We start from the raw sequence: 24,582 nt of genomic DNA on the forward strand, positions 1-24,582 counted from the left end.
TCGCGAAAAAGGTTAGTTGGTAAAACGTCTAGGGGTTCAGAATAGCGATATGGGATAGGGCATTTTTGGCAAAATAGGGCCAATGATTTTGTTTGAAATACGGGCTTTTAAAACATAGTTTTGAGCTGTACAGGTTTTGATATAATATATATATAACTGACGATAAAACGCTCAATAAATATCCAAAACACGTTTGAATCAAAACAGCCAACACATAGCACATAGCAGTTAGGGTTTAACGACTTAACACATTTAATCACATAATAATACATATAATTTATCATTATTATAATATAATACAAGCGTAATTCCTCGGTCGTTACATTCTCCCCCCCTTTAACAAGATTCTGTCCTCAGAATCACATTATGCAAATAACTGAGGATACATTTCTAATATTTCACTCTCAAGCTCCCAGGTTTATTCTTCAACCACTGGGTTTCTCCATAAAACTCTCACTAATGACACAGACTTATTTCTTAATATCCTCTCTTGCCTATCTAGAATTCTTATTGGCTGCTCTACATATGACAAATCTGCCTGAAGTTCTACTGGTTCATATTCTATTACATGCCTTGTATCAGGATTATACTTCTTAAGCATAGATACATGAAATACGTTGTGAATGTACTGCATATGGGGTGGTAGAGCTAACTCGTACGCAACCTTCCCAATTTTCTTCAAAATCTCAAATGGTCCAACGTATCGTGGCTTCAATTTCCATTTATTGCCAAATCTGGTCAATCCTTTCCATGGCGATATTTTGAGCAATACGCGTTCTCCTTCCTGATAGTCCACATCCTTCCTTGCTTGGTCTGCATATCTGCTTTGCCTGTTTTGTGCTGTCTCGATTCGTTTTCGAATGAGTTTAATCTTTTCTTTTGTCTGCTGAATTAATTCTGGACCCAAAATCTTGCGTTCTCCAACTTCATCCCAATGCACTGGTGATCTGCATTTCCTTCCATATAATGCTTCATACGGTGGCATTCCAATACTGGCGTGATAGCTGTTATTATAAGAAAAATCCACTAGGGGTAAATGTTCATCCCAACTACCTTCAAAATCGATCGCACAAACTCGTAGCATGTCTTCAATCGTTTGAATTGTCCTTTCACTTTGACCGTCAGTTAGCGGATGATAGGCTGTACTCATATTCAACTTCGTTCCTAGACATTCTTGGAATTGTCTCCAAAATCTTGAATTGAAACGAGGATCTCGATCCGATACAATTGATACTGGTACTCCATGACGCATCACAATTTCTTTAAGATATAAATGCACTAGCCTGTCCAATGAAAATCTCTCATTAATTGGAAGAAAATGTGCTGATTTCGTCAATCGATCAATAATAACCCAAATTGCATCGTGATTGGCTTTCGTCCTTGGAAGTCCCACTACGAAATCCATCGCTAGATGTTCCAATTTCCATTCTGGAATGTCTAATGGTTGCAATAACCCACTCGGACGTTGATGCTCTGCTTTAACTCGATGGCATGTGTAACATTTACTCACCCATTCTGCTATCTCCTTCTTCATATTCGGCCACCAAAAGTTTTCCTTCAAATCGCGATACATTTTCGTGCTTCCTGGATGAATGGAATACTTCGAATTGTGCGCATCTCGCATAATTTCTTCTTTTAATTCTACCACGTTAGGGATCCAGATTCTTGACGTAAAACGTAAAATTCCTTCATTTTCTTTCTGAGTTGTAATCTCTTCTCCTGTTAAGTTGTCGTCTTGACTCATCACTTTATCTTGACAATGGCGAATCTTTTCTAGCAACCCTGGTTGAAAAGTCATAGCGTAAATAGTTCCTGCAGATTCATGAGGAATACGAATCTCAATTTCCAATTTGTCGAATTCTTTAACCAATTCTTCACATGAAGTTAACCGATTCAATCTTTCTTTTCTGCTTAGTGCATCTGCTACAACATTTGCTTTTCCTGGATGATAACTGATTGTAATATCATAATCTTTAATCAATTCCAGCCATCGACGTTGTCGCATGTTCAGTTCCTTTTGCGTGAAGATATACTTCAGACTTTTATGATCCGTGTAGATTTCACATTTTTCACGTACAGATAATGTCTCCAAAGCTTCAATGCAAATACAATTGCTGCCAATTCCAGATCATGCGTAGGATATTTCTTCTTATGAGGTTGAAGTTGTCTCGACGCATATGCAATGACGTTACCATGTTGCATCAACACACATCCTAAACCACGATATGAAGCGTCACTGTAAATAACAAAATTTCCTTGCTCGTCTGGCAGTACCAATACTGGTGCAGTCACTAACCGATTCTTCAACTCTTGAAAACTTTCTTCACATTTACTATTCCATTCGAACTTTTCACTTTGTCGAGTTAACTTGGTCAACGGTGTTGCTATCTTCGCAAAATCTTTGACAAATCTTCGATAATATCCTGCCAAACCTAAGAAACTTCGAACCTCTGTCGGCGTCTTTGGTCTTTCCCAATTCAACACAGCTTCAATCTTTGCTGGATCAACTTGAATGCCTTCTCTGCTGATGATATGCCCTAGAAACTGCACTTCTTTCAACCAAAATTCACATTTTGAAAATTTTGCATAAAGCTGCTCCTTTCGTAATATCTCCAATGTCGTTCTTAAATGCGCTGCATGCTCTTCTCCCGTCTTTGAGTAGATCAAAATGTCATCAATAAATACACTGATAAACTTATCCAAATACTTCTTGAATATTCGATTCATCAAATCCATAAACGCTGCAGGTGCATTCATTAATCCAAAAGCCATCACAAGAAATTCATAGTGTTCGTACCTCGTTCTAAATGCTATCTTTTGAATATCTTCGGCCTTGATCTTTAACTGATGATAGCCTGATCGTAAGTCAATTTTCGAAAACCATGCTGCTCCTTTTAATTGATCAAATAAATCATCGATGCGAGGTAAAGGATATTTATTCTTGATAGTTAACTTGTTCAGCTCACGATAATCAATACACAGTCGCATACTGCCATCCTTCTTTTTCACGAACAATACTGGCGCGCCCCATGGGGATACACTTGGCCTTATAATTCCTTTGTCAAGAAGTTTTTGCAACTGCTTTGCTAATTCCCTCATTTCAACAGGTGCCATTCGATATGGAGCTTTCGAAATTGGTTCGGTCCCTGGCGTCAAGTCAATAGTGAACTCGATTTCTCGATCTGGTGGAAGTCCTGGTAATTCATCTGGAAAAACATCAAGAAATTCACAAACTAATGGAATATCTTCAATCTTTGGATTTCCCTTATCAGCATCACGTACATAGGCTAAATAAGCTTGACATCCTTGGCGTAGCAATCTTCTCGTCTGCATTATTGATAGGAATTTCTGCTTTTGCTTCTCACCTTTAAATATTACCGTTTCATTTTCTTCAGTTTGCAATTTCACTCTCTTATTCGCACAGTCAATTTGAGCATTATTACTAGATAGCCAATCCATTCCTAGAATAACATCAAACTCCCCTAACCTTAAAGGTATCAAATCAACTGAAAAATGACATCTTCCTATCTCAATATCACAACTCGGGCATACTCGATCTACTGCAACCTGATCATTATTCGCTAATTTTATGACTAACACTTCATCTAACCACTGTACCTCACAATTTATTTTAGAGATAAAAGCTTCAGAAATAAAAGATCTAGTAGCTCCTGAATCAATCAATACCAAAGCATTTACGGAATTTACAGGAAGTGTACCTGCAACCACATTCGGACTCTGTACCGCTTCCTTCATTGACATGTTGAAAGTCCTTGCTTTGGGCTGATGTTGCTGTGGTAGTGGAGGTGGAGGTAATGCTAACACTCTTGGAATACTAGCGGCCATTGCAATTCCTCTGCAGTCTCTGGCGATATGTCCTTTTCTCCCACATTGAAAACAAGTAACTTCTGCTTTTCCCATCAGACATTCTCCAGAATAGTGTCCCCTTTGCTTGCACTTGAAACACGTGACATTTGGCTTGTTGCAAATTCCCGTATGCTTTCTACCACACGTTCTGCAATCAGGTACAGGCGATCGAATAAGCCTTTGCTGAGTTGGGGCAGGTAGTCGATTACCCATCCTCTGGTTGTTTTGTTCTGGCCTCCTAAAGTTTACTTTTCCTCGAGCTTGAAATCCCGGCCTTTTGTTGAAACGATTCTGAAAATTCCCTGGTCCTTTCTCTTTCTGAGCTGCTTCGCTTTCTCCTTCAATAATCATAGCCTTCTGAACAACAGCCGTATAAGTTGTCAATTCAAACACAGCTACCCTGCTACGAATCCATGGTTTTAGTCCTTGCTGAAATCTCTTGGCCCGCTTCTCGTCCGTATCCACCTGCTCTGGAACAAACCTTGCCAATTCAGTAAACTTGGTCTCATAATCCGCAACCAATAAGTTGTCTTGTTTCAGCTCCGGGAACTTGATCTCCATCTGGTTTTTCATAAAACGAGGAAAATATTTCTCCAAGAAAAGATCAGTGAATCTATCCCAGGTCACCTCACCTTCTTCTTCCAAAGCTTTCTTCGATTCCCACCAGTAATTAGCTTCGCCTTTCAGGAAATAGCTAGAAAAATCCGTCTTCTGCTCTTCCTCAACCTTTACCAACGAAAAAGCCTTTTCCATCTCTTTCGGCCAAGCTCTCGCTTTTGTAGGATCCGTGGAACCCATAAATTTCGGTGGCTTCACCGACTGAAATTACTTGAAAGTGGTCGTAGGCGCTGCTGGTGGTACTTGATGTCCTGGATGAGCGGCTTGCTATAACATCTGTTGCTGGAACTGCTGCTGTTGCTGCTGCATTTGTTGTTGCATCATCAACATTTGCTGTTGCATGAGATTAAACATCTGATCCATCTGTTTATTATTGTTTTGGCCCTCGGTGTTCCCATTCGATAAATCGGGTTGTGCTTTTCTTTTAGGTGCCATCTTTCTGGTAAATAAACAATGGTCTTCTTTAATAACAGTATATTAAACATATATTAAAACAATCGATTTTAGAAAATAAAACAGCTTATTAAATAACTGAATAGATAAAACAGTATGATGTGTTTTTTTTTAAACATAAGGATACAACATGATCGTAAATAAAACTACATTTGTAAATATGCAATGGTACTGAAATAAATATACATGCTTAAATAACTAGAAATAAAATAAAGAAACGTGCAAAAGATCATCTTGTATATATATATATAGGTAGAACACCAGCTACAGGTGTCAGTGCTTGATACAAAAACCTATGATATAACAGTCATACTGCTACTACTACTATCGGTCAAAGTCAATAACTACACTCATACAAACTAGTCATACAATACTATGCTGCCTCTATCTACAAAATATACATAATACAACACTCATTGATCTACTGGTCTCAAAATCCTGGTGGTACGTGGCTCAACTCCTCCTGCAATGCCTCTAGCACTGCCTCGGTAAGTCCCAATGCTCTGCGATATGCTGTCTCCGCACTAAGATCCTGCTGTCTCAAATCAGTAAGTTGCTGCGAACTAACCCGGTGAACATGATGTAGCCTCTCTCTCAGTATATAATCCGGTCGTAATGCTCTGACAGGACCATCCGTCTGTGTCTCATACAACCCAAGCATCTCCCTACACTGGTTCTGCCATCTAATCCTCTCATCCCTCTCTGCCTGAAAGCGCTGGTAAGTCACGGTATGATGCTCCCGAAGATCAGTGCTGGAACCTCGAGAAGGTAATGGTCCATCCATCACGATATCATCCATAAACTCTGGCTGAGGAAACTGATTAACTCCTGGAATAGGTGCATAAATAGCTAATGGGGCAGGAAATAAAACAGGCTGCTCCATCGGCGCATACACTGGCGGCTCTGCCTCTGGCTCCATATGTGGCAGCTCTGGAATCTCGACTGGTGGCATAGGAATCTGAGGCTCTAAATCCTCCCACTGTGGAATATCAATCATGTTAGGAATATCGAACATCGGGAACTCTAGTGGTGGAAAATCTGGTATCTCTGGCTCAAAATATGAAAAATAATCTACAAAACCTGGTACCTCTGGGGGAAGTGGTATCTCTGGTGCTGGCTCAGGTGGTAATGGAGGTAAGATCTGCTCTGACACTGGGGCTACTACCGGTGCATCCACTGGATCTGTCTCGGTCCTCTCCGTAGATGATGATAAAGAAGCCATCTAATATACATAAAAATAATAACACAAAAACAATCAAATCACAATCCTAAACTCATAACTTCTAATCACATAGACAAATAATCCTAACATTCTTACTCTCATCCTATCTCATTTTCCTATCTTATCTTAGCCCTAACGTTCTTGTTTTCAAAGGTCAAACCAAAGCTCTGATGCCAACTGTAACACCCTCCAAATCCGGGGTATAGATTTGGGGCTTTATTAACAACAATTACCAACTAAACCTGCACAAGCGGAATATAAATATAATAATTACCCCGAACTATCACTATTCAGGATCTTTTAAGGTCTGAGTTTGAAAACAAGAATCACGCACTACACTTTATTACAAACCCAACTAAATAAAACCTGTCTCAAGAACTATCTTTGATACAAAACTTTATTCTATCTACAGTTTCACTACTCAACTTTTATTCAAACTACACAAGACTTTTATTCAACCCAACATTACTACTTATCCTGCTACACCTGATCTGGCAATTCATAGCTCTCTTCGGGAATAGGAAGGAACACTCTTGGTATAAGAGGGTCCCGCTGCTTGACTCGCTTCTTGACTATGCGGGTCCTGATGGGTTTAATTCTCTACCTTAACTGTAAAACAATAGGAGTAACAATAAAAAGGGATGAGCCAAAATTGCTCAACAAGCCTGCAAAAATATATATATATATATAGTATAGAGAACGAGAAATAAAAGAAACAATAAGCTACTGGTTGTAACAACCATCTGTATCTGTATTGAATAGTAATGTGCCAATGATGGCGAGTGCCAAACGAACAAGACTGGAAACAAGAACCAACATATGCACTATAATCTGCTGATCATTCAGAATATAGTGCGGATCTATACCCAACTACATAGACCCAACCAACATAAGGAGTACTCAGGCAACTATGGCCTATTAATTAATGGTCTGGGTAAAACCCAGCCTTTATAGTAACCATCTAGTCCAAGGCTGACCATCCGGAACAATCGGTATGCTATTGATATATCCCAACACCAGGATATACCAGAGTATATGTAACAAGGGTAAAGGAATTGAAATATGAACAAGGAATTCAATAAATTGGGTAAATCAAGAATTGAAATGAAAGTGGAAACAAGCGATAATAAATGGATAACAGTGTATATGAACAATGATTATCAAAGATAACTAATACGATAGAAAAGAAATATAAATCACTATTCTGAATTTAGAATAGGGGAAAAACTTGCCTTGTGCGTACTTAACCTGGTTTAACCCACTGCCTTCTGACCCTAGCTTGCTCTGCCTTGCTAACACTGAACAAATCATGGAAAGATAGGTGTTTAGATAACTTACTATATACGTGTATCTTGAATTGATAACACGCAACATTATCAGTCTACCCATGCGTTTCTATCTGACTCGTATATATATATATACATTTATACAGCACATAGGTTCACATAATCACATAAAGCACGTAGCACATAAAGCACATAATTAATTTCTAGATTTATAATTATTTTTAGAATCAATTCTAGGCTTATACCTGCGTTAACTAGTCTTATCTGATTTTATTATAATTTTTCGGGATTTATTCGGCTCAATTATACCCCTACTAGGACCTACGAACTATCAATTATCACCAACCTACTCTCTTTCGGAAGAAATTATAACTTACAACTATTTTTATTGGATTCGTCTCATTTTTCTGAGTCTAGGGGTCTTCGTTTCGCTCAAATCGGATTAACGGTTGAATTATTATGAATTAAACAAGATTTAATTAATTAATAATTAATTATAAATAATTAATTATAATTAAACAATCCTTAATCATATTTTTAATTAATTAATTAATAATTATTGTATTTTAAAATAATTAATCCCTAATTATTAGGATTAATTACTATTTATTACAATTATTTACAAATTAATAATACTTACTCGATCAGATCGATTATTTACAAATAAAAATCGATACAACTAACTGATACGCTATTTATCAAATAACTACGAATTACTCGAATTATAAATCACTTAACGATTAATCACTCGTATAACTACGAGCTACCCGCGATTCTCGCCTAGTTATCGAATTATTCTATTATTATTGAAACTCGTACGATTCGCTAAACAGATAATTACCGATAACTATTTATATGATACGAATAATTATTACAATATTATTCGAATAACTAACGCTCGAATAATAATTCTAATTATCGAATCATTATTCGCACTATTAACTAATTATTAGATTATTAATTACCTCACTTAATTATTTCTAATCTTTATTCACTAATTAATTACCTAATTATTAATTAATTACCCAATTATTAATTAATTAGATAATTAATAAATAATTAAATAATTAATTAAATAATTAATTAAATAAATAAATTCGAATTTATAATTTAATAAAATATTTCAAAAATTATAAATACTATTTTTCAGAATTAAAAACTAATTTTTTTAATTAATTATTAAAATTATTAAAACTGATTTTTAATTACTAAAATATAAATAAATCATTAATTTAATCAGAAACACAAAAACAGGAACAGGGGTTGGATTTTTAGGATCAAACCCGGGTCGTTTCCGGGTTGCAAACCGGGTCGACCTCGGGTTATCGGGTCACGAAGAACAACCCGAACTGCCCAGCAACTCCGACGTCGGCGACGATTCCCGGCGAGAATCCGGCGACCAAAACACTCGATTCCAGTCGATTCTCCTGCATTTTCGAAGCATAACAACACCACGACGTCTCCCCCAACCTTTCTCCCTCGTCTTCGTCGAACACGACGCCGGAACCGCGAAGAACAGCGGCGGCGGCGTCGTTTTCCGGCGATGCTAAAACGGACACCAAATCGAGTGAAACCGGTGCCAAACGACTCCCTATTCGACGATCTACATCCTCATGGCAACGAAATCATCAAACAATCAACAGAAATCAAGACCCGAATTCAAGATTAAAACCAGAAAACACGAAATTAAAATCACTTAATCAAACAATAAAAATAGTTGCATAATCAGAAACTACGATTCACCAGCTTCAATTTGACTACTTACATGCTCGATTTGGACTCCAGAATCACCTTCAAAATCGCAATTGATTATGCTGCCCTGTTCTTCACAGAAACCCTAACCCTAATTCCTTTTTCTTTTTCTTTTTATTTTTCTGATTTTCTGTATAATTAACTGATTTAATTAATAATAATTCAGGTATTAATATTTATGAAAATAATACCCCTAAGTAAAATTAAGGGTCTAATTACACTCCTAATAAAAATATTTGGCCCCAATTTTTATAATTTTTGGGTATTAATAATGAATTTTTAAATATCCAATAAATACAAAATTAATGTCAAAAATTCCCAAAAATTGTGAATATTACAAAAATGCAAAGAAAAATGATATATGATAATTTCATGATCATATAAAAATAAAAATGTGATTTTTTTTGGGGTTTTTGGTACCCGAAGGGGTCCGGAAAAAGTCGTTTTTCGCGAAAAAGGTCAGTTGGTAAAACGTCTAGGGGTTCAGAATAGCGATATGGGATAGGGCATTTTTGGCAAAATAGGGCCAATGATTTTGTTTGAAATACGGGCTTTTAAAACATAGTTTTGAGCTGTACAGGTTTTGATATAATATATATAACTGACGATAAAACGCTCAATAAATATCCAAAACACGTTTGGATCAAAACAGTCAACACATAGCACATAGCAGTTAGGGTTTAACGACTTAACACATTTAATCACATAATAATACACATAATTTATCATTATTATAATATAATACAAGCGTAATTCCTCGGTCGTTACAATACTGATGTGCTAAAGAAGTATGTCAGAGAACTTCAACTTATTAACTATCTTCTGGAAGTAAAATCTGATGTTACAAGAAGATGGTCAGAATACATTTTGAAGGCTATAAAAGATCTATTCAGAATCTCTGGTACAAAAACTTCTCAGTATATACCAATGATTACTGAAGATTGTAATATCCTGACCAAATTATAATTAAGTAAAATAAATTTATGTGCTTATATTATTTTTACAATTATTATGCATATTATAAAAATATTTGATTAAATTTTAAATTTTGTCTTGTGTATTGTTGGTTTGCTCGAATATGTCGAGCTCCCATAAAAAAAATTAAAAGGGATACAGACCGAAGTGATAGGACGAGGAAGAGGAATGACGGAAAAAAGAAAGGATGATAAGAGATAAGCGCTGAATAGGAATAGAAAGATGAAAATTTTAACTAAAGCACGCAAGCTAAAATAAATTAGCCCGCATCTTTTACTAGACAAAGCCTAGTAGGAAGGAACATTGCACTTGAAAGTGAAAGTGTTTCCTTGGAAATAAAATTAGTAGTGGAGCTCTTTTTATAGAGCAAGTATCTTGGTTAGTTCCACACCTTCTCGATGTGGGACTAAGTGGATGTAGACTAAAAGCTATAATAGCTTTCAAGTCTAAGTATGATTTTTAAGTTTGTTGCAAGTCCCATTATATAGAGTTGAGAGAAGATCTCTTGCAAAACCTTCCCGATGTGGGACAAAGAGAATTATTCAAAAGCAAAGCTACAAGTCATAGTTGGTTTATTTTGAAGTGTTGGCTTCATAGCCTTGGGTTTTATAAAGGAAGAGATGTTACATCTTTTATATCTCATTAATGTGGGACTTGGTAAAGCCTAGTTAAACCTTAAAACTCTAGTTTTTAGTTGATTATGAGAAATTTATCTAATTCTCTTTATATTAAAACTTTAAAACCAAATTTAATTGGCTATATTGAAGCCAAGAGAAAGTTTTAAGTTTTCTAAGTAGAAACTAAAGCTAAGTTGGGTTTATATAGGCATTAGAGAAAGGTTGGTCTCATTCTCTAATCAATGTGGGATATATGCATCTTAGGTAATAAAAAGGAGATCTCACAACCCACATCGGCAAGAGAAGAGAAGAAGACTGAGAATATATAGAAGAACTTGATCTTAAAATTTTAATAAGTAGAAGTAAGATTAATGAAGCTAAAGGTGTGAGTTTTAAAAGGGTGCTTATATGTTCTAGATATTATGTTCCTTGCTTAACTTTTATTTTTTTCCCTACCTATCTTTGTACCACATTGAAAACGAGAAGTAAAGTATATTAGAATAAATAGAAAGGTACCATTATATGTAATTGTGAAAAAGGAATAAATAGAGGAAGTCATGTGATAGTTTTATTAGCAAAACACGAGTGTTAGGTTTAATTTCTTAAACTATATTTTTCCAACTTCCCTACTATTGTACCACATCGAGGATGTAGGAAAAATGAATCCTTACTTTCCTTATTTAAGTTTGTATAGTTTCCTTAAATCGGACTATCCGCTTCAGTTGTTTCAACCAAGGAATTCAGTTAGTTTTTCTTAATCGTGAACTTAATTTCTTTATCTTATTTAGAAATTTGGTAATTATTAGTTCAGTTATAAAATAAATAGGTTATATTAATAATAAAATTTATGTGCATTTTTGAATTATGTATTTAGGAAGAAAGATCGATAGTAAAATCAATTCGAAGTTCGGGATTCATAGAGAATAAATTAAGCGGTGCACTGTAAGTATATACTGTACTGATTCACTGTTGATGTTTTAAATGATGATTTGAGTTTGACTAAGGCTTCACTGATGAAAAATGAGTATTCTTGCATTGATATTGATGAACTGATGATGATACTTCCTAATCGGAAGTAAAGCTAAACCGATTATTTAGCTGGCCGGGATCCCAACTTGATAAATTGATGAACCTGTCATGCTTGAATACTCAGTTTTGATCTTGTGAGAACTATATATGCTTACTGAGCTTTCTGAGCTCACTCGTTTATGTCACTAACTTCCACAGGAAAGAACTTTGGAGAAGGATGTTCAGGAAAGGATAAGTATGTGATGAACTAAGGCTTAGTAGACGATGAATGCGTGTAGTATCTTAATGAAAAATGCTTGTGTAATAGACTTTTGGTTGTATCGTGAACTTTGGTTGTAATACTTGGAATACTGTAAGAATTATATATTATTATTTTAAGTTTAAGGTTGTGTAAGCATATATTGAGTTGATTGGTTTGGTTTGGCATTCCCGGGTTCGGGTTTCTGAGGTCATCCCGGGGTCCGGGGCGTCACAAAGATGATGGGAGAGAAATTCCTATGCTGAAGAGTTCTGCTAAGGTGGAAGTTATTCTGAAAGGAAAATGCTTATGTTATAATGAAAACTCTTCGCATCCTAGAGTTATCAGACTTGGTGATGGACTTGAAAGAACATCAATTCAAGCTCTCAGAACTGCCATTTATCAGATTGGTAATAGTAAAGATAAAGAACTGATGCAGGTCAAAGCACAGTTAGTTGAAATTCTGAGGAAATCCGAAGACAAGCTGGTAAGAGATTTTGTTAAGAATCATTATGGATTTAGATTGATCAAGTAAAGTTGGTAAAGCTAAAAGGATTGTAAGTTATAGCTAATAGGCTTATTAAACTCTTATTGCATTTGAACTTAAATGTTTTTAACATCATCAAATCTATTAACTTGTATATTTTGTACAATTTACAAGTTGGGGGAGATTGTTAGATATATTTGAGATGTCATGTCTAATATGTTTCATGTTTAGTTTTCAGATCTTAACAAACAGGAAATATCAGTACTTATTGGAAGTCAGAATTTAAGGATATCAGGACTTAGATTATCAAAAGATGGATATCAGAACTTAAGTACTGGAGGACTAACAGTTAAGGAAGGAAGCTGATTTACAGGAAAGAAGATCGAGACTAATACAAAAAGAAGATATGCATGGAAAGAGTTAGAGGACTTAAAGAATTGTATAAGATATCTGATTGATATATTTTAGGGGACAGAATTATATTCCATATCAATTAGAAGTTATCTTGTAAATGTGTACTATATAAACACAGACATAGGTTTACACTAAATATGTTTTCATTATCGAGATGATCATACATTGTAACCTAGCAGCTCTCATGATATTTGTTCATCACTGAAAGAGAACAGTTCCATTGTAACAGAGTTTATTATATCGAATATATATGTTAACTGTTACTTGTGTTCGAAATCGATTTGATTGTATACTACATTGTATTCAACCCCCTTCTACAGTGTTGTGTGACCTAACATTACGGATTTCCATTAATTGGAAGTGTAAGTGGCCAAGTGACGCCGGTCCATTATGAAGACCAGTGAGGGCTGGCACACTATGAAGACCAATGAAGGTTGGCATTTAAAAGGCTGAAGATATAGCATTTTGGGTACCTATTCACGTCCAGAGGGGCTGTAAAGTTCGGTATGGGGATTGTACGTGGCTGATCACCCATGCAATCCAGAGCGTCATACACTCCAATTGAGTAAAAATGTTTATGTAAAGTAATGTTCAGATGATTGGACCATTTTTTTGAAAATGAGATGATTTCATGAATGGAAGAAAAGTTCTGATGAAAAGAACTGTTTTAAAAAGAATTGTTTTGATAAAGGAAAAGTTTTATGAAAGTTCTGGGAAAGGAAATGTTTTTATAAAATAATGGTCGTAGAACGACTACCTTGGAATGAACCTGATCTTGAAACCTCTTTTAAAAACCTTGAAACCTTATCTCTTATCTTATTATGTTAAATAGTTTAGTTTTTTTGTTTAACTTAGTTACTTTTTGAGCTTTTGTAGCTCACTTTGTTATTTATCTAACCCTGACAGTTAAGAATGAGGAAGATGACCAGGCTTAGGCACAGCTGTTACGAATATCTATAGTGGTCCTCACCATACTGTTAAAATCTCTATACCAGCTCAGGTAGGGGACACGCATGAATAATAGCTGGGAGTAAGCTATTTTGAATCATATTGCTATTATCAGTACCTTTGGGTTGTATTGTATAATTCCAAATCGGAGTTAAAACCTTGGCTATTTATTAAGGGTTGTCATAATTTTATATTGTTCTTGAGCAGATGTAACTTGTTTCATACCATAACCTGTTTAAATTCCTTGTAGTTTAAAGGGGTTAAATAATTATATTGTTATAATAGTGTTAATTATGAGAAGTGACTCCCCAATCTAGACCCCGGATTGGGAGGGCGTCACATTACACGTCTAAAATCTCAATCTTCTCTGTGATTTCAATTATTCTCATATCTGTTTTTAGCCTTTTTGACTTTATAAACGACGTTTTCTTTGCAAATACAAAACGCGAAAGTTGTAGAGAACGAAAAGACCTTTCCGAAAAGTCCCCAAATCAACGAATTTTGACTAATAAAGAATTTTTAACGAATTTTACAAGACTGCTGATTTTTATGCCTAAAAACCCTACGATTTTTTTAATAAAAAGATGAGGAGGGCGGATATGACGTATTTATAACGATACAAAACTCTCTTTCTTAACCTACAAGTTATCCGTATTCAATTCTGATACAAATTTTAGGCCTATTAGTCTAATTCAATTTTAAAGTCCTAATCTTTATTCTAATTTTAATCATTTTTTATATTATTATTATTATTATTATTACTATTGTTATTATTATTATTATTATTATTATTATTATTATTATTATTATTATTATTATTATTCTGAAAGTTATGAGATATTACATACTACCCTCCATAAAAAGAATTTGGTCCCAAATTCACAACAATTATACACTCCAAACGGTTCGACACTGATCTCCTATACATCAAACTTAAACAATGGTCCACAAGGGAATGTACTAGTCCCACACCTAACACAATCCGATGTATAGCCCGCTTTTGATACCAACTGTAACAGCTCGACTTTTCGGACTATTAACTCTAAATCGAAACTAATACAAATGCAATTTTTTTAATCAGAAAGTCTATTACAAAGGTCACTATTACAAAAGCGCAACTAACACCATTCGACTAATACGAGTACGAAGTACTGGTCAAACTACTATTTGACTGTTAAAATAGCAAACCAAATATATTTATTTTTTTCTAATTTTTTTATCATATCACTTAAATATATAGATCTTGACATCTGTAAGGTTGAATCATTCATAAACATTTTTTACAAAACATAAAAATATCAATATGAGACTAAACACTACTAAGAAGTACCGGTCAAATTACAGGTTGACTGTTAAGATATCAAACCAAATACATTAACTTTTTTCTAAATTTTAAATCATATTACTAAAATATATAGATTTTTACATCTGTAAGGTTGGATCACTTATTTACATTTTTTAAAAAATCGAAACATGAGTATGAGATTAAACGCTTGTAAGAATACTGGTCAAACTATTGATTGACTATTAAAATAGCAAATCAAATACGTTAATTTTTTTCTAATTTTTTTATCATATCACTAAAATATATAAATTTTAATATCTGTTTCTCGAACAGCTTGGTTCACGAACAATTTGGTTCGCAAATAGCTCTAATGAAATCTTTGTGTATTCTTTTTGATCCAACAGTTGTTGTAGAAATTCACCAGGTTACTCAATTAATTTATTTAAAAAAAATAAAATTCTGAAAATAATAAATATAACCAAATGCAGTCATAATAGATACATACAACTGATTTCTACTTAAATTACAATTTTCAGAAAAGCAGGAAATTTACCCCCATTTTTGCAACCAATTTTTTAAAAGTGCGGGAAATTTCCCGTCATTTCAAAATATCAAATTCGACCGAAATCGGATTTAGGAGTATCCAAAAAAATTGGCTGGCGGTAAAATCCCCCCATTCATTTTTTTGGTAAGACTAAATTCGACTGGATGAGGTTGAATTTAGGAGTGCGGCTAAATTCAACCGCATACGGTCGAATTTGTTGGTAAATTCGACAGCGTAAATACGACCTTATATAAATATGACCACATGCGGTTGAATTTTTCCGTCCTTAAATTCAACCGAAAATGATTGAATTTGACCCTGGTTATTTAGTACTCCCTCCGTCCCGTTATACATTTCCTATTTTGACTTCTGACACTATTCATGGCAAGCGATTGACTATTAATTTACGTCTAATCTAATCTATAAGATCAAATATAGTCACGAGTGATCTTGTTGAATTCGTATTTATGAGTACTTTAATATAATGATACGAAATTAAAGATATTAATAATAAAAAATGTGCATTAACAAACATATTCAACTGAAATAGGAAACGTATTTAGGAACGGAGGAAGTATCGTTTTCTTGTAGTGAGTGCCCTTCCCCTCCCCCTGCTGGTCTAAGCACGAATACACAGGCCGTGCTCTTATTTAGTGCTCAAGCCTTTGTTAATCCTTTTTTTTACGGGTCCTTACTTTTTATATTTTATAACTTTGTGACGCTTATGTTATTTCTAGTTTAAATAATTCTTAGGCGAATCTATTTAGATGAAATCTTCTGTATCCTGATAGGTTATCATAATTCACTGAATAATATTTAATATTTCGTCACATCTTAAATAATTAAATATTTAGTTATTATAAAAAGTAATAGAGGAGAATAAACTACTAAAGATTATTTGAAAATTGGGAAAATGGAAGAAACAAAATTATGAAGGAATGGATACATATATATTACAGTCAGCCTAACACATCTTTACGTTTCTTCGGATTAACATTTTTTCCTGCAATGAAAATAACCAGGTTGCGCAACCTACACTGGACAATCGAAAATAGAATTATAAAAACAACAATGTATTTGAATTATATTTCGTACAAAATTAATAGATTAAATTCTAAATAAGATTGATTAATTAAAAATTTAAAAATTAAATTCTAAGTAGGATTGACTTTTATATATTTATTATCTTTCTTATAAATTTTAACATGTATAATAGTTAATTTAACCAACACTTTGACAACGATATTGATATACGATAGAGTTAAAATATTAAATTTGAACCGTTGTTGTCACCGAAGCCCCCGTTTTCTAATTACATAAATAATTTACAAGTTGTAGTTCAGATAAGATGTCTCTTTTTTGTTTCACGTAATAGTGGAAGTCTATTATTAGTCTAACTCTTCAATGAGTCGTTAATAAAGGAAGGCTCAGTTATTTGATTTAGCCATTATCCTTTTTCTCTATGATTTATACGAGTTTTATTCGTTACTAGCTAATATTTTTTCTGTTTCAAATTATATGTTCCTTTTTAAGAAATTACAAATATTAAGAAAAGTGAAAGTATATAAAAAAAGAGTGTGTTAATTACATTAAATGAATATAATATCAGGTATATACTTAATCTTGAAAATATAAATTTGAAATCTGCGGATTAGAGTTAATTTTAAAATCATAAACTTATATTAAAAGTTAAAATAGACAACTAATTTAAAACAATTTTTTTTCAATAAAGTGAAATGTAATTTGAAAAAAGGACTAAGATTTATGTGATTATGGAAAATATACATGTGTTTGTTAACTCTTTTTTTACATGCTTTACAGGATGCCGATACGAAGGTTACGTATCAGATACAATTATTCATTTTGAATTTTCGATAATATTCGGATTTTGCTAACCAATGTATGCCTCGTTTTAATAAGCTGCACTGTAAAGTATACTGACAAAAAAAAGTAGAAAAGCTTGATAGCTGCAACACAAATCATTCCAGCGATCGAATTGTATGTATGCAGAATATAAATTACACCATATGCATAGCAATGAAAAGAGCTAATTAGTTAGCTCATTTTTGTTACATAAACGCAGCAAATAAAAAATTACAGAATTGAAACAATAAGAACAGTAAGTTATAGATCATACAGCCATACACAAGTCACAACACTCTTGCAGTACCTGAAAATGCCTTTTAAGACAGAGCAGGAAATAAGACCAAACCAATAATATGACAAGCAAACTGCATGAATAGTTATCATTTAGGTACACTCAAAACCATTTGGAAGTTTTTTGCCGCAATTGTTGAGAACTAAGCTGAGGGCAACGGGAACATTGAGCTTGATACCAAGAAGATTGGCCTTAATGGCTGTGCAAAGGCAGACCGCGGCTTCAAGGTTAACGAGACCATCAAGAAGGCTGCAGCAGGGGAGTGTTGGTGGAGATCCGATGACAACATTATTAACCAACTTGAGGACATCAGCACAGACACCTAATTTAAGGGCATCTCTAGGGCATTTTCCTACAGATGGCTTAGGCATAGGCTTTGGCTTAGGCTTAGGCTTGGGACTAGGGCATGTTTCACAAGAACTGACAAGACTAAAGAAGAGAATGTTGAAGGACAACAGAAGGGCTAGTACTGCAGTGTTTTTCGAACCCATTTTTGGAAGTCAGAGGAAGAATGATAGCAAAACTTGAGAATTTGATACGAAAGGAAGTATTTGATGGAGATTTAGTATGTAGGCTTTTGTTATTTATAGCATGAAAGAATAATAAAATTTATCATTTGATGCCGACATTAATACATAAGAACACACAATATATACCTTTGATAATGGTTAGAGCTGGCAAACACATTCAATTCACACAAATATATAATTGGATGCTTATAATTCTCACTTAGATTTGGATTTTTGTGGCTTATGCTACTGTTGACACACATGTACAAGAATCATTCTCTTATATTACCATGCTCAATCATTTTTATCTCTTCTAGGCTATGTTTGCTTCCGTGACTAATAATATCCGAATTGTTTATTTAAATAATTAGTTTACTATACATATAATCATGTTTTAAATTAACAGTTCTGTTATTTTTTCTTTAAATAGTGTTGTTGGAGGAAAACAAAATTGAGTTTTGGAACAATAATAAGCACACTGAAGTGTTTGTCGTTGTTAATGGATGATTGCCTAGCTATACGACTCTAATTGAACTTGAGATGAGATCTTCTTACTATCAGGAAGTAAAAGTCTTGAATACTCTGAGCAGCAGTGTAGGTAACTTTTATGATGTAAGTACAACCTAAATGAGTTTCCTACGGATCTTCTTTTCTTTTTTGTTTACCATTCCTGGAATGGCTGGTTACTTAAGTATCAAATTGGAAGGTTACTTAAGTATCAAATTGGAAAGAGTCCCAAGACGATCGTGACAGTCGTCTGTTATAATTTAGAGCTTTGATCATGTGCACCATTCTCTCTATGCCAATAATCTCAAATTACTAATTAAGAACACTATTGTGGTTGATGGCTAAATTTGTCATCTGTTGGAGGAATATTTAAACATTGATTCCCGCCAAGAAAGAAAGACAAAGGAGTCAACTGAAATGGATATATATATATATATAGTGTGAGTCTCTTGATAGTTATAAGTCATTTCATGCGGAAAAAATGAGTTTTTTGTTCAGTAATTACTTGTAAAAAAATCAAATAACATAGACAATACATGATAAAATAAGAGTTTTCATGTTCAGCCATCAGTTAACACTAGTGTTATATCTTTAAGAATTTGTCAGGGGAGGGGATAAGATGCTGAATGAATGGGCCAATGAACTGAAAAATGGAGCAATATATGTAAGATAATCTGTATCAATATTTTCTAGTAGTATTGCTCGTAGTGTTGGGGTATTGCTTAAGTAGTTCGCACATAGTGAGGTATTTGATTCAGATTTGTGCATTTCTTCGGCTCTGTCTGAACACTTCTATTTTTATTAGAGCTATTTACAGTTCACATCCCTCTAATTTAAATGAACTGCACTTTGTTAAACTTATTTAGCTAATTGAACATTACTTACATCTCTTGTTTGGTATATGAACCTTTTTTGAGTTTTGACCCAATTCCATTTATTTTAACCACCGTCGTGATCTAAATTATAAGGGTAAAATAGACATTAGCCATGACTAAGCTATTTTTAAAAGTAATTTTTGTTAAAATCTATAATCCACATCCAAATTACTCAGACTGTTTCCGAATATTATTTTACAATTTTTAAGATCCTATATTCCCGAATTACATATACTAAGAGTGAGCATTTCCCGGTTCGGAACCGAGAACCGAACCGATCAAAAATTGCGGTTCCGGTTCGGTTCTTAACTAATTCGGGTCCGGTTCGGTTCTTGTTTTTCTAGAAATTTCGGTTCTTGATTCGGTTCGGTTCTTACCATACTGGAACCGTAAGAATCGAACCGAACCGAACCGTATAAAAATGAATAAATACAAAAATATTTATAAATATATGTATATATATTACGTAATATGTTTTCTTATTTATAATACTTTAATAAATTTTAAGAAAAATATGATTTTTATTGTATTACTCGTTTCTTTAAATATTTATGGAGTTTTGAATATTTTTATAAATAATTTTCTTCTTAAATATTAGAAAGTAATCGAATTCAAAATGATCCACCATTAATAAAAATCTTTTTTTACTAAATTACCCTTAATAAATAATCAAAACTAGTCAAAATTTAAAAAGTAAGAATATAATATAATATGAAAAATAAATAAATATGAAATAAAAAATAAATTCGGTTCTTTCGGTTAAGAACCGAACCGAACCGAAATTTACGGTTCGGTTCCGATTCGGTTCTTACATATAAACGGGCCCGGTTCGGTGTTTAAAATATTCCTATTTCGGTTCTCGGTTCTTTCGATTCCGGTTCGGTTCGGTACTGACCCGTTGCTCACCCCTAACATATACCACACACCTAAATTTATTAGAAGTGATAAATATAAGCAGCAATGAGAGGACGATTTATAAGCAGTGTTATCGATATTGATCATCAATTGCAACCGAAGTGAAAGTCGGATCATTATACTAATGGATCCAATTAAGTTTGCATGACCTTTCAACTCTGACCCCAATCGGGTCATATATAACCACCCGTTTGTTGCTTGGTTTTAGATTTACTTGCGATTAGGGCTGAAAATGACCGCGAGCAACTCGGGCTCGATTCTTGATCGGTTCGAGAGTATTCGATATACATATTCGATCACATTATTAACGAGTAGTTCGGTGTATTTAGATGGGATTCCATCTTCATTCATGTACAACTTTATGTTATTATATTAAAAAATTAATGATGGGTGAATTTACATATATATGTTAATGTTTGATAGGGAAAATCAATTATCACACTAAAGCATTCATAATCCCATTTATCAAGGCATGACTTGTGTACAAAATCACACTTAATTTGTTGATGAAAATTTTCTCTTTTGTCAATTTTCAAGTATAAATAGACATCGTAACATTGGTTTAGCGACACACCCAAACCTAAACAATATATCTTCTACCAAAAAATTCAAACCTTAAAGAATGGAGTCTGGAAATCTCACAATAGGTATTATTTTTCATCTTAGTATATAAACATTATTAGTATATATGTATGAATAGACTATATTGTTGCTTTGTTTAATCAATTTTTTTCTTAATTTTTTTTATATCTAGAAACTGGTGGTGCAATAGATGGTGATGAGCCGCAACTCCCACTCCCTAACGAAGGTCAAGTCGATGTGCAAGGCCAAAAAACTATTGAAGGTGCTGAAGGCGATAAAACTTCTGATGGTGATAAGAAAGTAAGGAAGAGGAAGAAGAAAACATCGAAGGTCTGGTTGGAGTTCACTGAGGTGGATCTGAAAAATGGTGAAAACAACTTTCTTGCAATCACTGTAGTGTCAAGCTTGCTGTGCAACATAGCGGGTCAACAACTCATCTCAACAGGCATATGACTACCTGCACAACTCGTTTGGCTAAAGTTTTTGGAAAATCTCAACAGGTACTCTCTTATCCTGTTCATGAAACTGATGGAAAAATGAATTCTTTGAGTTCATTTAAGTTTAAAAAAGAGAAAGTTAGGCAAATATTTTCAAAGATGGTTATTGTGCATGAGTACCCATTTAGGATGGTTGAACATCAATTTTTTAGAATGCTATTGAAAAGTTTGAACCCTCTGTTTGAACCTCTCTCTAGGGTAAACGTGAGATCTGATTGCATGAAATTGTACGCCACTGAGAAAAAAAAAATTGCAGGCCTATTTGACAAATATTCATAAAATTAGCCTTACCTCTAATTTGTGAACATCAAATCAAACTATAGGATATATGGCCCTCACTGCTCATTTTCTTGATTCTGATTGGAAGTTACAAAAAAGAGTTTTGAACTTTTGCCATATGCCCCCACCTTATAGTGGTCTTATGATCAGTGACACCATTTTTGCTTGCTTGAATGATTGGGGTATTGAGAATAAGATTACAACAATTACATTGGACAATGCGTCATCTAATGATACTGATATTAGGCACTTGAAAGATGATTTTACACTTAAAGGAAACTTGTATTTTGATGGCAAAAATTTTCATGTGAGGTGTTGTGCACATGTGCTTAATTTAATGGTACAAGATGGTCTTTCGGTGATTGGTAGCTTTATTTCTAATGTGAGGGACAATGTGAAATATTTAAAGAGTTCTTTGGGTCGACTTCACAAGTTTTATGACATTTCTAAACACTTGCAATTAAACACTTCAAAGAAATTAATGTTAGATATCTCAACCCGATGGAATAGTACGTATGTGATGTTAAAAGCTGCTATAGCTTATAAATATGTATTTCCAAGGTATAAGGAAAAAGATCCTTATTACCAATGTCTTCCTTCTTATGAGGACTGGGAGAAAGCTACCAAGGTTATGCAATTTCTAGAGGTTTTTGATGAGGCTACAACTGTTTTTTCTGGGTATGAGTACCCTACTTCAAATGTGTTTCTTCCTGAAATTTGGAAAATAAAAGAATTGTTGTTGTTAACTTCTGTTAATGATTCACATTATATGAGAGAAATGGCTCTGAAAATGAAAGATAAGTTCGAAAAGTATTGGGGAGAGTGCAATCTGCTAATGTCAATTGCTTCCGTACTTGATCCGAGGTATAAGTTGCAGTTGGCTATATTTTGTTTTCCCAAAATTTACTTAACTGAGTATGAGGCTAATAGAAATGTTGAGATGGTGAAGAGATGTTTATATGAGTTGTATGAGCATTATGTGAAAAATCTTGTTGGTCAAAAGTTTGGTGGCAGTAATGGTTCCAATAATGAGGCATCAAGTAGCAAAGTTGTGAGCAGTGGTACAAATGTTACCAAAAGCAGGGCTGAGTTTGATGATTGGGCTCAAAGATTTGACCAAATATCACCCCAAAAATCTGAGTTAGATGTCTATCTTGAAGAAGGAAGGTATATATGCAAGCCTGGGGAAACATTTGATGCTTTACAGTGGTGGAAATCAAATGCCGTAAAATGGAGAGTATTGTCTCAACTGGCAAAAGACATCTTGTCTATTCCTGTTAGTACTGTGGCATCTGAGTCCACTTTCAGTGCAGGTGGTCGAGTACTGGATCAATATAGAAGTTCCCTAAAACCTGATACTGTGTAAGCCTTCATTTGTACATCTGATTGGTTAAGAGCAGAGTATAAATTATCAAGTACTTTCAATTCTTGTGGTGCTTTGGTAAGCCCCTATTGATTAATCAATTTATAAGTTTTATAAGTACACTACATCTTATTAATTTATTGGTTGCAGGAATATGATGAGGAAGGAGATCCAGCTGATGCATTGGAATAACTCTATGCTCTTTATGTCATGGTTAGTATTTTATTATAGGTACTCGTAAGTTTTTATTTTTCCTCTAATCTTTTACTAACTAAGATATGTGTATTTATTTTAGGACCAAGAAGAATAAGACAAGAAGCTTCAGCTTGCTACAATTTGGACTAGCTATAATTAAATAATGTTTCTTTTACAGAGAAGAACTCTTATTGGATTAGCTATATTTAAATAATATTTCTTTTACATAGAAGAACTCTTGTTTCTGTTAAGTTGGTTTTGAGGCTAGTTGTTTGGATACTTTGGGTTTATTATGAATTTAATATTGGTCCATGGATATTATATTTTGATTTATATATTTAGTATGTATGGTGATTTATTTAAATTATATTGCACTATATTTTTCTGTTCTATTTTAGTGCTTCAAGATTGCATATTCTAGCAATGGACGTCTTTTACTATTCTTCCAGCTTGTTAACAAATTTGGAAAAAGATAAGTATTTTATATTTATTTGATTTTATCTTTAATTTCTATTAAAATTCTAAATTGCTAAGTGTTAATGTTTAAGTGGCTTATTTAATGTAGAATGATGATCATTGTATAGGAAGACATAGAGTCTATCTATCTCACTAGTCTAGTCTGCAAGTACAGGTATTTTCGAGCTATGTTATGCAAGATAAATAAACTAAAGGGTGTCACTATTTATTAATTCCATTATTTTCTTTTTGGAACATGCAGATGCTGAGATGGAGAGCGTGATGGAAGTTCATATTACATATTTTGATAACAACAAGTCTTCACCTCATCCTTGGCGTGCTGTAACTTTTCATATTTATAATGATGATTTGTGGTCTTTTACTTGAATTTATAGTTTGTAAGAATGTTAAATATTTTATGTAAATAATGGATGTTCAATTATTTTGTAATTATTTAAAGATCAAATTTAGTATAGGTTAAGTTCTATATTTTTTTTAATTGTGTTATATT

General features: G+C 33.8%; 1 protein-coding gene and 1 pseudogene across 1 annotated transcript; one reads left to right on the top strand and one right to left on the bottom strand.

Moving 5' to 3' along the window:
- Nucleotides 1-17,686: 17,686 nt before the first annotated feature.
- Nucleotides 17,687-18,458, bottom strand: LOC141678017 (14 kDa proline-rich protein DC2.15-like). Its single transcript, XM_074484202.1, has one exon. It carries the CDS (start codon nucleotides 18,382-18,384, stop codon nucleotides 17,986-17,988), a length of 399 nt encoding a protein of 132 aa, XP_074340303.1. The 5' UTR covers nucleotides 18,385-18,458; the 3' UTR covers nucleotides 17,687-17,985.
- Nucleotides 18,459-21,847: 3,389 nt separating this feature from the next.
- Nucleotides 21,848-23,423, top strand: LOC141679489 (zinc finger BED domain-containing protein RICESLEEPER 2-like; annotated as a pseudogene).
- The last annotated feature ends 1,159 nt before the right edge of the window (nucleotides 23,424-24,582 follow it).

The sequence above is a fragment of the Apium graveolens genome, chromosome 8 (genome assembly GCF_009905375.1).
Source record: "Apium graveolens cultivar Ventura chromosome 8, ASM990537v1, whole genome shotgun sequence".
Lineage (NCBI taxonomy): Eukaryota > Viridiplantae > Streptophyta > Magnoliopsida > Apiales > Apiaceae > Apium > Apium graveolens.